This window comes from Hemitrygon akajei, chromosome 12 (assembly GCF_048418815.1).
Source record: "Hemitrygon akajei chromosome 12, sHemAka1.3, whole genome shotgun sequence".
Lineage (NCBI taxonomy): Eukaryota > Metazoa > Chordata > Chondrichthyes > Myliobatiformes > Dasyatidae > Hemitrygon > Hemitrygon akajei.
In genome coordinates this window covers 6,770,048-6,783,954 of record NC_133135.1, presented here as the reverse complement: position 1 = coordinate 6,783,954, position 13,907 = coordinate 6,770,048, and the positions used below count along the sequence as shown (strand labels likewise).

The window sequence follows — 13,907 nt, the reverse complement described above, 5'->3', positions numbered from 1 at the left end:
CACACTCACACTCTCACACGCACACACACACACACACTCACACTCACACTCTCACACACACACACACACTCACACTCACACACAGACACACACACACACACTCACACACACACACACACACACACACACACACACACACACACACACACACACACACACACACACACACACACACACACACACACACACACACACAGTAGTCCAAGTCCCTGAGTGACGTTCAAATTGATGGCTTCTCCTGCCGGCTTCTCCTTGTCTAGTTGGCCCCACAAACTGATCACTGAGACGGTAGACCTGCTGTATTGGTTGATCTGGCAATACAGTATAGTCTTACAAACATAAAAATTACATTATGTAAAGAAAAGTGCACCTTTGGTTGGCTCCCGAGGGGCTTCTGTATTTGAACACGCCACCATCTTATCGGCAGAGCTCATTTTGGCTGGTTTGGTTGGAGCAGTCAAACTTATAAGCAAATAGTATGCCTTTAAACCCAATGGACTCAGCAAAACTTCTACTTGTTTCTCATGAGCTATTTCATTTGCTTTAAAATACTACTCAATTTGTTCTGTATACAATATCTAGTTATCTGCTGTGTAATCTAACACGTCAATCTTTATGATGCAGCCAGCGATTTCCCTCTTTTTTAGAATTATTATTATCACTCACTGTTCATGAACCCGTGAATTCCGTTTTTTTGCCTTTCCTGGTGACGGGCCACTTACTTAGAAGAAAACTAACAAATTCTGCAACGATGAAATTAAGAGGTCAGCCACAATTTGTATAAAATGCCTTCTCAACGTTACAGTGTCAGTAGTGCTGAATGCAAGGTTGTGCGTCATACCAGGTTGATAATGAAATTGCTATTCAGCACGTATACAGATCTGGACACCTTTCTTCTCCTTTTCTCAACTTTTCTCTCTGGATCTACTTTGATCTTTGCATCTCTCCTGGTCCCAGCTTTCTTTCTCCATATCCTTCTCCTTTCCTTTCTCACATTCAGAAGAAAATGTGCTGCTCCGCAGAAAATATAACTTGATGCTTGAACTTCTCGCTGCGTTTCAACAGGAAGGTAGTCCTCTTGGGTTAATTTAAAGCTTCCTCATTGCCACTGTTATGTTTTGTAACTCCAAAACATAAAAGTAATTGCAAGAAAAAGATGTGAGCTCAGGAAAACAGGTCTTAATTTTGTTTTTACTTTAAATGAGGTGCATATGTTTAACATGGTAGCAGCATGACATCTGTAATTCACATTTTTACATATAATGTAAGGAATTATTTAAATGAAAAGAAAGCTTAATTGATCAATATATTTACAATATTTCTCAAATACTTCTGAAATACGCAATGCACAATGTGCTTGACAAAGCAGTCTTGCAATTTACGTTGGGTCTCACCAATGTAGAGGAAGCTAGCCTGAGAGCACCAGGTACAGTAGACAGTTCCAACAGATATGCAGGTGAAGTGTTGCCTCACCTAGCAGGAATGTTTGGGCCCTGAATGGAGGCAAGGGAGAAGGTGAATGGGCACGTGTAGCAGTTTCGCGGTTTCCAGGGTTAACTGCCAGGTGGGAGATTATTAGGAAGGGAGGAATGGACAAGGGAACCGTGGAGGTAGACTTCCCTGCAGAAAGCGGAGAGTGGGGAGGAGGTATAGGTGTATTTCGTTGTAGGGACCCATTGAAGATGGAAGAAGTTACAGAGAATGCTGTGTTGGATGCAGAGGCGCATAGGGTTGTAAGTGAGGACGAGAGGAACTCTGTTATTGCCAGGGCAACGGGAAGATGGTGTGAGCGTGGATGACAAGGAAATGGAAATGCGGGTGTTGCCACCATTAATGGTGAAGGAAGGGAAGCCCTGTTCTTTGAAGAGGAGGACGTCTTTGATGACCTGGAATGGAATGCCTCATCCTGGGAACAGATGCAGCAGAGAAGAAGGATCTGAGAAAAAGGAACAGGAGACAGGGTTGGAGGAGTTATCGTCAAGGTAGCCTTGGGAATTGGTGAGTTCATAAAAGATACCATAGGCAGTTTGCAACTCGTGGGAAACTGACCCATTTTTCATGGTGATTCTCTTTCAGGTCAGAACAAAGCAAGAACTGGAACTGAAAGTGAAATCTTTCGCCCCTCCACATGTAGGTACAGATACAGATCTTTCACACTCAGAATTACTGAGTTGTTCAAATCTTCTGCCATTCCTCTGTTTATAACCGGTTCGGCTTTAAACTTACAGGCTCCCCAACCAGAACTCTACCTTCTGCCCATTACAAGATTGGTTGCCGAGAGACATATGAGTAGCCCAGTGACACCAGGAGCTCAGCAAGACCCTGTGGAAGTCACAGAGTCCTATCTCTTCCATCCGAGTCTGCCCCCGGAAGGCAGCGACTGCGCAGGAGACTGTAAGTCTTCCGATTGCTTCTGCCAACTGTACGATGACAAGGAACGGGGCAGGATCCATGCCTGCCTGACAGAGCGGATGCCTCAGAGCTCAAACCGAGAAGAAAACGCAACAGGAGCTGTTCGGAAAGCGGAGACACTGCAGTGTCCAAGGACACCGGAAGTAACTCGCATCAGCCTGCCTCTGCTTCAGAGACCTCCAAGTACAAACTCAGAGAACGGGGACTTTAGGGAATTTAAAGGTAATGATTATTCCTGGCAGATGGACAAGACAAAGAGTCTGGATGTGTACAGCACCTGGGAGCAGGAATCGTCACCCGGTAACAGTACAGAGCAATCCCATCGGAAAACAGCAAGGATTCAACAGGATGACCTTCAGAGAGAGCAGTGGAGAAAAGGTTCTGAGACAGATATGTGAAATATGTTGGCGTGGAAGAAGATCATTCAATTTTCCCACTGGATGCATTCATAAGGCCGTAAAACACGAGCAGAATCAGGCCATTCAGCCCATTGAGTCTGCTTCGCCATTCAGTCATGGCTGATTTACTATCCCTCTCAACCCCATTCTCCTGCCTTCTCCCCATACCTTTGATGCCCTGACTAATCCCAAACCTATCAACTTCTGCTTTAAATACAAATTCTACAGATTCACCACCCCTTGGCTGAAGAAATTCGTCCTCAGCCCTGTTCTAAATGAGGCTGTGCTCTCTACTCCTAGACTTCTCCACTATAGGAGAATCCTCTCTACACCCACTTTATCTAGGCCTTCCAGTATTTGATAGGTTTCAATGAGAAACCCCCCCTCATTCTTCTAAACTCTAGCAAGTATAGGCCCAGAGCCTTCAAACACTCCTCATCTGCTAACCCCTTTGTTCCCAGAATCATAGCCATTGTGTCACACAGCACAAAAATAGGCCCTTTGCCCCAACTTGTTCCTGCCAACTATGTTGTCACCAAACTATTCCCAGTTGACAATATTTGGCCCTTGTCCCTGTAGCACTTATCAGAATCTCTGTTGTATGTTGGTAGGCACGTGGATGATAGAAAAATGGAGAAGGATATGGGAGGGATTGGTTAGATTGATCTTAGAGTAGGTGAAAGGACTACTCTGCTTGGATTTTCAGAAGACCTTTGTCAAGGTTCCACACATGAGGCTGCTTAACAAGGTAAGAGCCCAGGGTATTACAATGAAAATTTTAGCATGGATCCCCAAAAAGTCCTTCCAGGTGAGGCGACCATATAACAATTACAGCACGGAAACTGGCCATCTTGGCCCTTCTAGTCTGTGCCAACGCTTACACTCACCTAGTCCCACCGACCTGCTCTCAGCCCATAACCCTCCATTCCTTTCCTGTCCATATACCTATCCAATTTTACTTTAAATGACACTACCGAACCTGCCTCTACCACTTCTACTGGAAGCTCATTCCACACAGCTACCACTCTCTGAGTAAAGAAATTCCCCCTTGTGTTACCCTTAAACTTTTGCCCCCTAATTCTCAACTCATGTCCTCTTGTTTGAATCTCCCCTACTCTCAATGGAAAAAGCCTATCCACATCAACTCGATCTATCCCCCTCATAATTTTAAATACCTCTATCAAGTCCCCCCTCAACCTTCTACGCTCCAAAGAATAAAGACCTAACTTGTTCAACCTTCTCCTGTAACTTAGGTGCTGAAACCCAGGTAACATTCTAGTAAATCTTCTCTGTGCTCTCTCTATTTTGTTGACATCTTTCCTATAATTTGGTGACCAGAACTGTACACAATACTCCAAATTTGGCGTTACTAATGCCTTGTACAATTTTAACATTACATCCCAACTCCTATACTCAATGCTCTGATTTATAAAGGCCAGCATACCAAAAGCTTTCTTCACCACCCTATCCACATCAGATTCCACCTTCAGGGAACTGTGCACCATTATTCCTAGATCACTCTGTTCTACTGCATTCTTCAATGCCCTACCATTTACCATGTATGTCCTGTTTTGATTATTCCTACCAAAATGTAGCACCTCACATTTATCAGCATTAAACTCCATCTGCCATCGTTCAGCCCACTCTACTAACTGGCCTAAATCTCTCAGCAAGCTTTGAAAACCTACTTCATTATCCACAACGCCTCCTACCTTAGTATCATCTGCATACTTACTAATCCAATTTACCACCCCATACTTCACCTGTGAGCCTGTTGGGGTCATATACTGTGTTTGGTGCTCCCAGTGTGGCCTGCTTTATATCGGTGAGACCTGACATAGATTGGGAGATCGCTTCACCAAGCATCTACACTCCGTCCGACAGACCAAGTGGGATCTCCCAGTGGCCACCCATTTTAATTCCATTTCCCATTCCTATTCCGATATGTCAATCCATGGACATCCACAGATATCCACTGTGGATAAGGCCACACTTAGGTTGGAGGAACAACAACTTATATTCCTTTTGGGTAGCCTCCAACCTAATGGCATGAACATCGATTTCTCAAACTTCTGGTAATGCCTCCACCCCCTTTCACCTTTTCCCTCTCTCATGTTAACTCCTTGCCTGCCCATCACCTTCCTCTGGTGCTTCTCCCCCCCCCACTCCCCTTTTCTTTCTTCCATGGCCGTCTGGCTCTTTCACCAATCAACTTCATAGCTCTTTGCTGCATCCCTCCCCCTCCAGGTTTCACCTATCGCCTGGCGTTTCTCTCTCCCCTCCCCCCACCTTTAAAATCTGCTCCTCAGCTTTTTACTCCAGCCCTACTGAAGGGTTTTGGCCCAAAGCATCGACTGTGCTTTTTTCCATAGATGCTGTCTGGCCTGCTGAGTTCCTCCAGCATTTTGTGTGTGTTGCTTGGATTTCCAGCATCTGCAGATTTTCTCTTGGTTATCAATAGAGTATTGGCTGATTGGGAGGAGGCAAAGAGTGGGAATAAAAGGAGCCTTTTCTGTTTGGCTGCTGGTGACTAGTGATGTTCTGCAGGGGTTGGTATTGGGCCCACTGCTTTCCACGTTGATTTTGATGATGGAATTGATGACTTTGTGGCCAAATTTGCGGACTATGCGAAGATAGGTGTAGGGGCAGGTAGTGTTGAGGAAGCAGAGAGACTGCGGAAGGATTTAACAGATTGGGGAAATGGGCAAAGAAGTAGCAGATGGAATATGGTGTAGGGAAGTGTATGGTTTTGCACTTAGGTGGTGTGTCCACTTAGAATAGGTAAGGAGGAGTTTCTTAGCTAGAGGGTGGTGAATCTGTGGAATTCATTGCCACAGATGGCCGTGGAGGTCAAGTCGTTGAGTATACAGTATTTAAAGAGGAAGTTTATAGGTTCTTGATTGGTCAGGGCATCAAAGGTTACGGGGAGAGAGCAGGAAAATGAGGTTGAGAGGGTAATAAATAAGCCATGATGGAATGGTGGAGCAGACTCGATGGGCTGCATGGCTAATTCTGGTCCTAATTCTTATGGTCTTATGGTTTAAAGGGTTAGCACAACATCATGGGCTGAAGGGCCTCTACTGTGCTGTAATGTTCTATGTTCTACGAAAATGCCCAGCAGGGAATTAGAAATCATGTGACTAGATAGACCGGGTGGTGATGGCAGCATTTGACACACTGACCTTCACCAGTCAGGGCACTGAGTATAGAATAGGAATGTTATGTCATTGTTGTACTGAACTTCGTGAGACCCCACTTGGAGTAATTTATAACCTGGATAACTGCCTTCTTAAAGCAGCTTCATTATTCAACATGATCATTTGTATCATGTTCCAGGCCTCTGAAATTCCTCAGATTCACCACCCTCCTCATCCCTGTTCTAAAGGGACGTCTTTCTATTCTGAGTCTGTACCCTCTGGTCTTTGATTTCCTCACTATAGGAAACATCCTCTCCATGTCCACTCTAGGCCTTTCAATATTGAATAGGGTTTCAATGAGATCTCTCCCTCATTCTTCTAAATTCCAATGCGTACAGGCTCATAGCCTGGCCAAGTGCACAGGGCAGTCTGCTAAAGTTGAGGGAAAAGTGACGTTTGAACTTCCAGAGAGTATTCTTGCTCCTAGCACTGAAAAGTGGTGGGGATGGTTTGATACAAATAGGGTCGCAGTCTTTGGATGGAGTGTCTTCATGGAACCTTCTCTCCAAGGAATGCACTTCCACACACTGCTCTTGATTCAGCTGCCAATTATGGCACCCTGCCCAATTACCTTTGGAGAGCTTTACCAGGATGCTGCCTCAGTCAGAGGGTGTGTGCTACAATGAGAGATTGGACAAACTGGGGTTGTTTTCTCTGGAGTGGCAGAGGCTGTGTGGGGGAGATCTGATAGAGGTTTATAAGAGGCATAGGTACAGTAGATAAGGAATATTTGTTTCCCAAGGCTGAAATGTCTAATACTAGAGGGCTTTCATTAAGGTGAGAGGGGGTAATTTCAAAGGAGATGTGAGGACAAGTTTTTTTTTGACACGAAGAATGGTGGGTGCCTGGAATGCGCTGCCTGAGCTGGAGGTAGAGACAGATACATTAGAGACTTTTATGAGATGTTTAGATAGGCACATAAGTGTGAGGAAATGGAAGGATATGGACATTGTGTAGGTAGAAGGAATTAGTGTATTGGCCATTTAAATTGGCTTGGCACAACATTTTGTATGCGTGGCTTGGATTTCCAGCATCTTCAGATTTTCTCTTGTTTGTGGCTAAACTGCATCCTCTTTGTTGGTCCTGTGACCTCAATGTGACAAAAGAGGGCATACTCCTCACTGGAGCTCAGAAACTCTTGAGTAGTGTGGGAGTGAGACTGATCTGACGGTTTGTAAAATGGGTTAACTAATTGTACAGAGACAATTTGATATTCCTTTTATTGCACTTCAACCTTGTTAATAGACATTTCCTCCATGGGAGAGCGACAGATGCCTATTTTGAAGTCCAGCAGGATTCACAGTAACAACACTATGGATTCAGGAATTCCGGAATCACTGGACGACAGGGATTTGGAATACTTAGAAAATCAAAGAAAAAAGAGGTACCTTTAATTAGAAATTCCACCATTGATGAATGTTGTATGTAAAATTACTGTACATGAGGCAGAGCTAGGGCAGATAGAATCTGTTACTCATAGTATGTAGATAGTTGTAGATTAAAGGGGGTTCTTGATCAGTTAAGGAAGTGGACTGAGGAGTGGCAGATGGATTTCAAAGTTCAGAGTTAATTCATTATCAAACTATATATGTGTCACCATATACAACCCCTTTTTGTGCAGGTGTTCACAGTAGATACAAAGAATACAATAGAATCAATGAAAGACTGTGCCCAACTGGACGGGCAAACAACCAATGTGCGAAAAAGCAACTGTGCAAATATCAAAAGAAAGGAAAAAAATAAATAATAATAATAAATAAAAAAGCAATAACTATTGAGAACATGAGATGAAGAGTCCTTAAAAGTGAGTCCGTAGATTGTGGGAACATTTCAGTGATAGTGTGAGTGAAGTTATCCCCTCTGGTTCAAAAGCCTGATGGTTGAGGGGTAGTAACTGTTCCTGAACCTGGTGGTTTCGGTCCTGAGGCTCCTTCCCAATGGCAGAAGAGAGAAGAGAGCATGGCCTAGATAGTGGGAGTCCTTGATGATGGATGCTGATTTCAATGAAGGTATGTGTGTGGTGATGCATTTTGGAAAGTCAAACCACTATAGGACTTATGAATGGTAGTGCACTAGGGAGTGTAATGGCACAGGGGGCTTAGGAGGACATGTGGATAGTTCAGTACAAGTGATGTCACATGTAGACAATATAGGTCTTTAGCACACTGGCCCTCATCAGTCAGGGCACTGAGTACAGGAGCTGGGACATTATGTTGCAGTTGTACAAGTTGTTATTGAGACGAGACTTGGAGTGTAGTGTCACCTTGTTATAGGAAAGATATTGTTCAACGGGAAAGAGTGCAGGGAAAATGTTCAAGGATGTTACTGGGACTACAGGAACTCGGTTATAGGGAGACGTTAACCACATTAGGTCTTTATTCCCTGGAACACTGGAGAATGAGATGACCTAATAGAAGTGGGATAGATAACATGGACGGTAACAATCTTTACCCCAGGGTAGGGGTTCCTATGCTGAGCAAAATATCCATCTAAACTAGTCATCCTATTTGCTCATGGTGGCATATGTTCCTCTAAACCTCCCCTGGCCATGTATATTGTGTTATAATCTACCTGCCTCAACCACTTCCTCTGACAGCTTGCTCCATATACTTACCACCCCCTGAATGATGAAGTTCCTATTAAATTTCTCCCCTCCCACCTTAAACCTATGCCTTCTAGATCTTGATTCCCCAACCCTGGGACTTCTTGTAGTTTTTACACACAGCAGGTATATTGCGTTGGTGATGGGTAAGAGAGATTTTTAGGTGTTGGATGGGGTGCCAATGAGTTGGTAAATAAAATCAGAAAATATGGTAATCTTTCTTTTCAGTCAACAAGTGAATCAGGGTCCAGTATCTCGAAATATTGAAGAGGAAACCAGCCAGGTACTGTAATTTCATGTACATTGATTTCCCTGCAATTTCCGTGTTTTACAGAATTGGATTGTCCTCTCTTTTTTAATCCTGGTATCATTTCACAGTGTGTGACTGCACAACATGTAAATAAATGGGTCCATTAATCCATAAGACCGTTAGATATACAAACAGAATCAAGCCATTTCTTCCCATCCAATCTGCTCTGCTACTCCACCATGGCCGATCTGTTATCCCTCTCAAACCCATTCTCCTGCCTTCTCCTCATAACCTTTTGAAATCCTGACTAATCAAGAACCAATCGATCTCTACTTTAAATATACCCAGTGACTTGGCCTCCAAAACCATCTGTGGCAGTGAATTCCATAAATTCAGTACTTACGGCTAAGCAATTCCTCCTAATGTCTGTTTTAAAAGGATGTGCTTTTATTCTGAGGCTGTACCCTCTCCAACCTAGATTCCCTCACCATAGGAAACATCCTCTCCACAACCGCTTTTCAATATTCGATAGGTTTCAATGAGATTCCCCCCTCATTCTTCTAAGCTTCAGTGAGTACAGGCCCAGAGCCATCAAACGTTCCTCATACTGTACATTAACCCTTTTATGCACAGGGTCATTTACGTGAATCTCCTCTTGACCCTCTGCAATACCAGCACATCCTTGGGGATGGAGTAGTTAAGATATCCAAGGAACTGAGTTAAATCCTCTCGCAGTTTGGAAACTCCTATTGGATTGGGTGCAACACCAATTTTATGCACCTGATCCCATCCATTTCCTTGACTTCCATATTTAGCTGGTCTGAGTGGTGTCACAACACCAATCTTACACTTAACATCAGTAAGACCAAGGAACTGATTGTGGACTTTGGGATGGGGAAGTTGGGAAAACACACAGCAGTCCTCATTGAGGGGTCAGTGGTGGAAAGGGTCAGTAGTTCCAAATTCCTGGGCATCACAACTTGAAGGATCTATCCCAGGGTCATCAAGTCCATGCTGAAACCATTTAAACTTCCTACTCCCATCATCCTGTCTGTACCTGGACCCCAGCCCTCCATGTACCTATCCAAACTTCTCTTAAACGTTGAAATCAAGCTCGCATGTGCCACTTGTGCTGGTAGCTCATTCCACATTCTCATGGCCTCTGAGTGAAGAAGTTTCCCTGCATGTTCCTCTTAAACTTTTCATCTTTCATCCTTAACCCATTATCTCTAGTTGTAGTCCCACCCAACCTCAGTGGAAAAAGCCTGTCTATAGCCCTCATAATTATACCTTTTTTTATAATCTCCTCTCAGTCGTCCATATTCCCAGGAATAAAGTCCTAATTTATTTGATTTTGCCATATAACCCCAGCAACATCCTTGTAAATTTTCTCTGTACTCCTTCTATCTTATTTACATCTTTCCTGGGCTCAATGCATTAATGCAGTTATGAAGAAGGCACAACAATGGCTCCATTCTGTTTGGAGTTTGAGTGAATCTCCTCTGCATGCTCTCTGCTGTAATCACGTCCCTCTATATGACATATAAGGAGGCAATTCAGCCCATTGAGGTTATGTTGGTTTGAAGAGAAATCACATGCCTTTCTAGTTTTCCCTGAAACCTGATCTCCCCAGATTCGTCAACTCCTCAACCACCCCCCCCTCCACTGGTGTTCTATCTTTATAGATTAGATTAATTTAATTTGTCACTTGGACATTGGTGCAAAAGTCTCAGGCACATGTATATATAGCTAGGATACCTAAGGCTTTTGCACAGTCCTGTACTTGTTAACGTGGAATGGAGAGAAAGTTTGTAAATCTGATGGGTTGGGAATGACAAGGGTGAAGTGCCATGCGAGGGGTGTGGGAAAGATGGCAGAGAAGGAGTGCCAGGAGCGCAGTGGAGGGGATGGGGTTAAGGGTAGCGTTGGTGCAGACACACGCAACCCTGAGACACCGGGCAAGGTCATTTGATTCCAAATAATTGGTTTATTGATCACTACAGAATGTCTGTCTGGTGCTTCCTGCTGCCTCCCCTCTCCCTCCCCCTATTCCCTAACATTCCCCTCTGCCTGCCCCCTTCCTACTCTCAATCCACAATAGAGATCCATATCAGAATCAGGTTTATCATTATTTATGAGACATGCCAAAGGATTTCGGCCCGAAATGTCGACTGTACTCTCTTCCATTGATGCTGCCCGGCCTGCTGAGTTCCTCCAGCATTTTGTGTGTGTTGCTCGGATTTCCAGCATCTGCAGATTTTCTCTGGTTTATCATATTAAGACGTGGTCATGAAATTTGTATTTTTTGCTTCAGTTCTCTCCCTCTCTTTTATATAAGACTTTTGCACAGTGCTGTACAGTGAAATGCTTCATTTGTGTCAATGACAAATCAATCCAAGGATGAACTGGGGTAGCCCACAAGCATCACTCTGCTTCTGATCAACGTAGCCTGCCCGCAGCTTACTGACCTTGGGAATGTGGGAGGGAATCTGAACACCCAGAGGAAATCCACATGGTCACGGGGAGAATGTACGGACAGTGAGGGGAATTGAACCCTGATCGCAGGTGTTGTAAGGCGTTACACTAACTGCTACGCTACAAGGCCACTGTCTGTGTGAAGCAAACAGCCAGTCAGTATAAAAAGAGCGGTGAATGATGAGGATTTGCAGTTTAATTAAACTGAATGTCGAATTTATTGTCAGATGCACGTGTACAGGTATACAGGGCACACAGGTGCAGTGAGAACTTCTATATGACCTAGGCAGCAGCAACTCAGGTACAGACCATTGAGGACACAACATTCATAAACAAACTAAAACACAAAATTCTACAAAAACAATTAGATCAAAAAATTCCACTGCAGTGTAAAGTGATCAAAGTAGCCATATTGTTAAACTCTGGTGAGTAGGGTTTTGTAGGTTGGTTCAGGAACCAAATGGTTGAAGGGACGTGGCTGTTCTTGAACCTGGTGGTGTGGGAATTTAGGCTTCTGTAACTCCTACTCAGAGTCAGCTGTGAGAAGAATCACAGCCCACCTCTTCTTCCTTCGCGCCTTTGACCTATTCTCTGATTCAAGTTGTGTGTGAGTGTGTGTGTGTGAGAGACAAGCCATTTCTCAACAACGTTATATTGGTTTATGTTCTTCTCTTCACCAATTAGATGCCAGGAGGCTGCAGAGAATTAAATTATCCGGTAGGTGGGAAGGAGTATTCTCTTCCTCCTCCCCCGCCTCTCCTGACCGCCGCTGTACAACGAGCTCGGCTCCCAACAGAAAGTGAGTACCTGGCCCAGTTTCACGTTTGCAATTCTGACTGAAGCTGTAAGGTAATGATATGGATGTGGAAGGTATGCAGGCAGATGGAATGATGGAACAGGTCAGTTATGGAGTCACGAGAGTCTGCAGATGCAGAAATTTGGTGATTTGGTAAACTGGTTTACTATTGTCACAACTACTAAAGTTGTGAAGTTTGTTTGGTGTGGCATCCATGTGATCACTTATCACAACAGTGCACTAGGGTAGTACAAGGGAAAGGCATAAGACCCAGGGGCAGGATTATGCCATTCAGCCTTAATCAAATTGGGCAAATAGAAAATGAAAGAGAGTAATCAGAAGCACATGGAACATGAACCTAAGGGTCCTCCTAAAGCAAGTCCACCAATAGCCTGTCCTGGTCCAACCATATGAACGTCACGTCCGGGAAACTCACCAATTCCTTTATTACCTCAGGAGGCCAAAGCAATTTGACCTTCAATTTCTGCCAATGTATCATAGAAAGCATCTTATGGCAGCAAGCAACTGCTTCTCCTGTGACCGCAAGAAACTGCGGAGAGTTGTGGACGCAGCTCAACACCTCACAGAAACCAGCCTCCCCTCTGTGGACTCTGTCTACACTTCTCACTGCCTCGGTAATGCAGGATCAAAGACCCTACCCACGCCGGACATTCTCTCTTCTGCTCCTCCCATCAGGCAGAAGATACGGAAACCCGAAAGCACGTACCGCCAAGCTGAAGGGCAGCTTCTATCCCACCCTTATCAGGCTATTGAATGTTTCTCTAGGATGACACGATGGACTCCTGGCCTCAGAATTCCTTTGTTATGATCTTGTACTGCACCTTCTCTGTAACTGTAACACTTTGTTCTGAATCCTGTTATTGTTGTACCTGTTTAATGAATTGGCCTGCATGATCAGTCTGCAAAATGCTGGAGGAACTCTGCAGGTCCGGCAGCATCTATGGAGAGGAATAGATAGTTGACATTTCGGGCTGAGACCTTTCATTAGGACTTCAATCACTGCGTTCCTCCAGTACTTTGTGCATGTTATTCTGATTTTCCAGCATCTGTAGAATCTCTAGTGTTTATGCAAAACAAGTTTTTCACTGTACCTTGGTACATGTGACATTAGTAAACTCATTCCAGTTCCAATGCCTTGACACTGAATGTTAAAGAGACAGGGTGGTGGACTTGCTAGAGTCATAGAACAGTAAGGAAACAGGCCATTCGGCCCATCTAGTACATGCCAAGTCATTAGTCTGCCGGTCCTATCGACCTGCACTTGGACCATGGCCCTCCATACCCCTCCCCTCCATGCACCTATCCAAACTTCTCTTAAATGTTGAAATTGAACCCGCATCCACCACTTGCACTGGCAGCTCGTTCCCCACCCTCACCACCCTGAGTGAAGATGTTAATATTACGCACCCTTAATGGTTTAAATGAAACAGCAGCAACAGACCAGGCCTGGAGTCTGGTTTTGTATTAAAACCACGATCTTTATTAGTACCTACTTAATATAGCAACTTAAACAAGAATAATCACAAGTCAACAGTGTTATGAGTATACATATGTGTAAATATATCTCCCAAACTATTGAGCTCGGTGGGGGGGCGGGCATGAAAGTTCAGTTCATCCACAGATTAAGTGATGTGAGGGAGATATTTGTAATCCAAGGTGAATGTCGAGACAAGGCATTTATGTCACATTCCACAGGTTCCACGGTGGTAAAACAGGATAACAATCGCTGTAGGTTTTATCCATCGTTGGTTCAAAT

The 13,907-nt window shown here is 44.2% G+C and overlaps 1 protein-coding gene across 1 annotated transcript in view; it reads left to right on the top strand.

Moving 5' to 3' along the window:
- Positions 1-13,907, top strand: part of spata1 (spermatogenesis associated 1) — an 81,130-nt gene that overhangs the window by 50,921 nt on the left and 16,302 nt on the right. Inside the window, exons 4-8 of the mRNA XM_073062529.1 lie at positions 2,077-2,130; positions 2,229-2,790; positions 7,253-7,391; positions 8,838-8,892; positions 12,019-12,133. Coding sequence (XP_072918630.1) covers positions 2,077-2,130; positions 2,229-2,790; positions 7,253-7,391; positions 8,838-8,892; positions 12,019-12,133 — 925 coding nt within the window. The remainder of the gene's footprint in view (positions 1-2,076; positions 2,131-2,228; positions 2,791-7,252; positions 7,392-8,837; positions 8,893-12,018; positions 12,134-13,907) is intronic.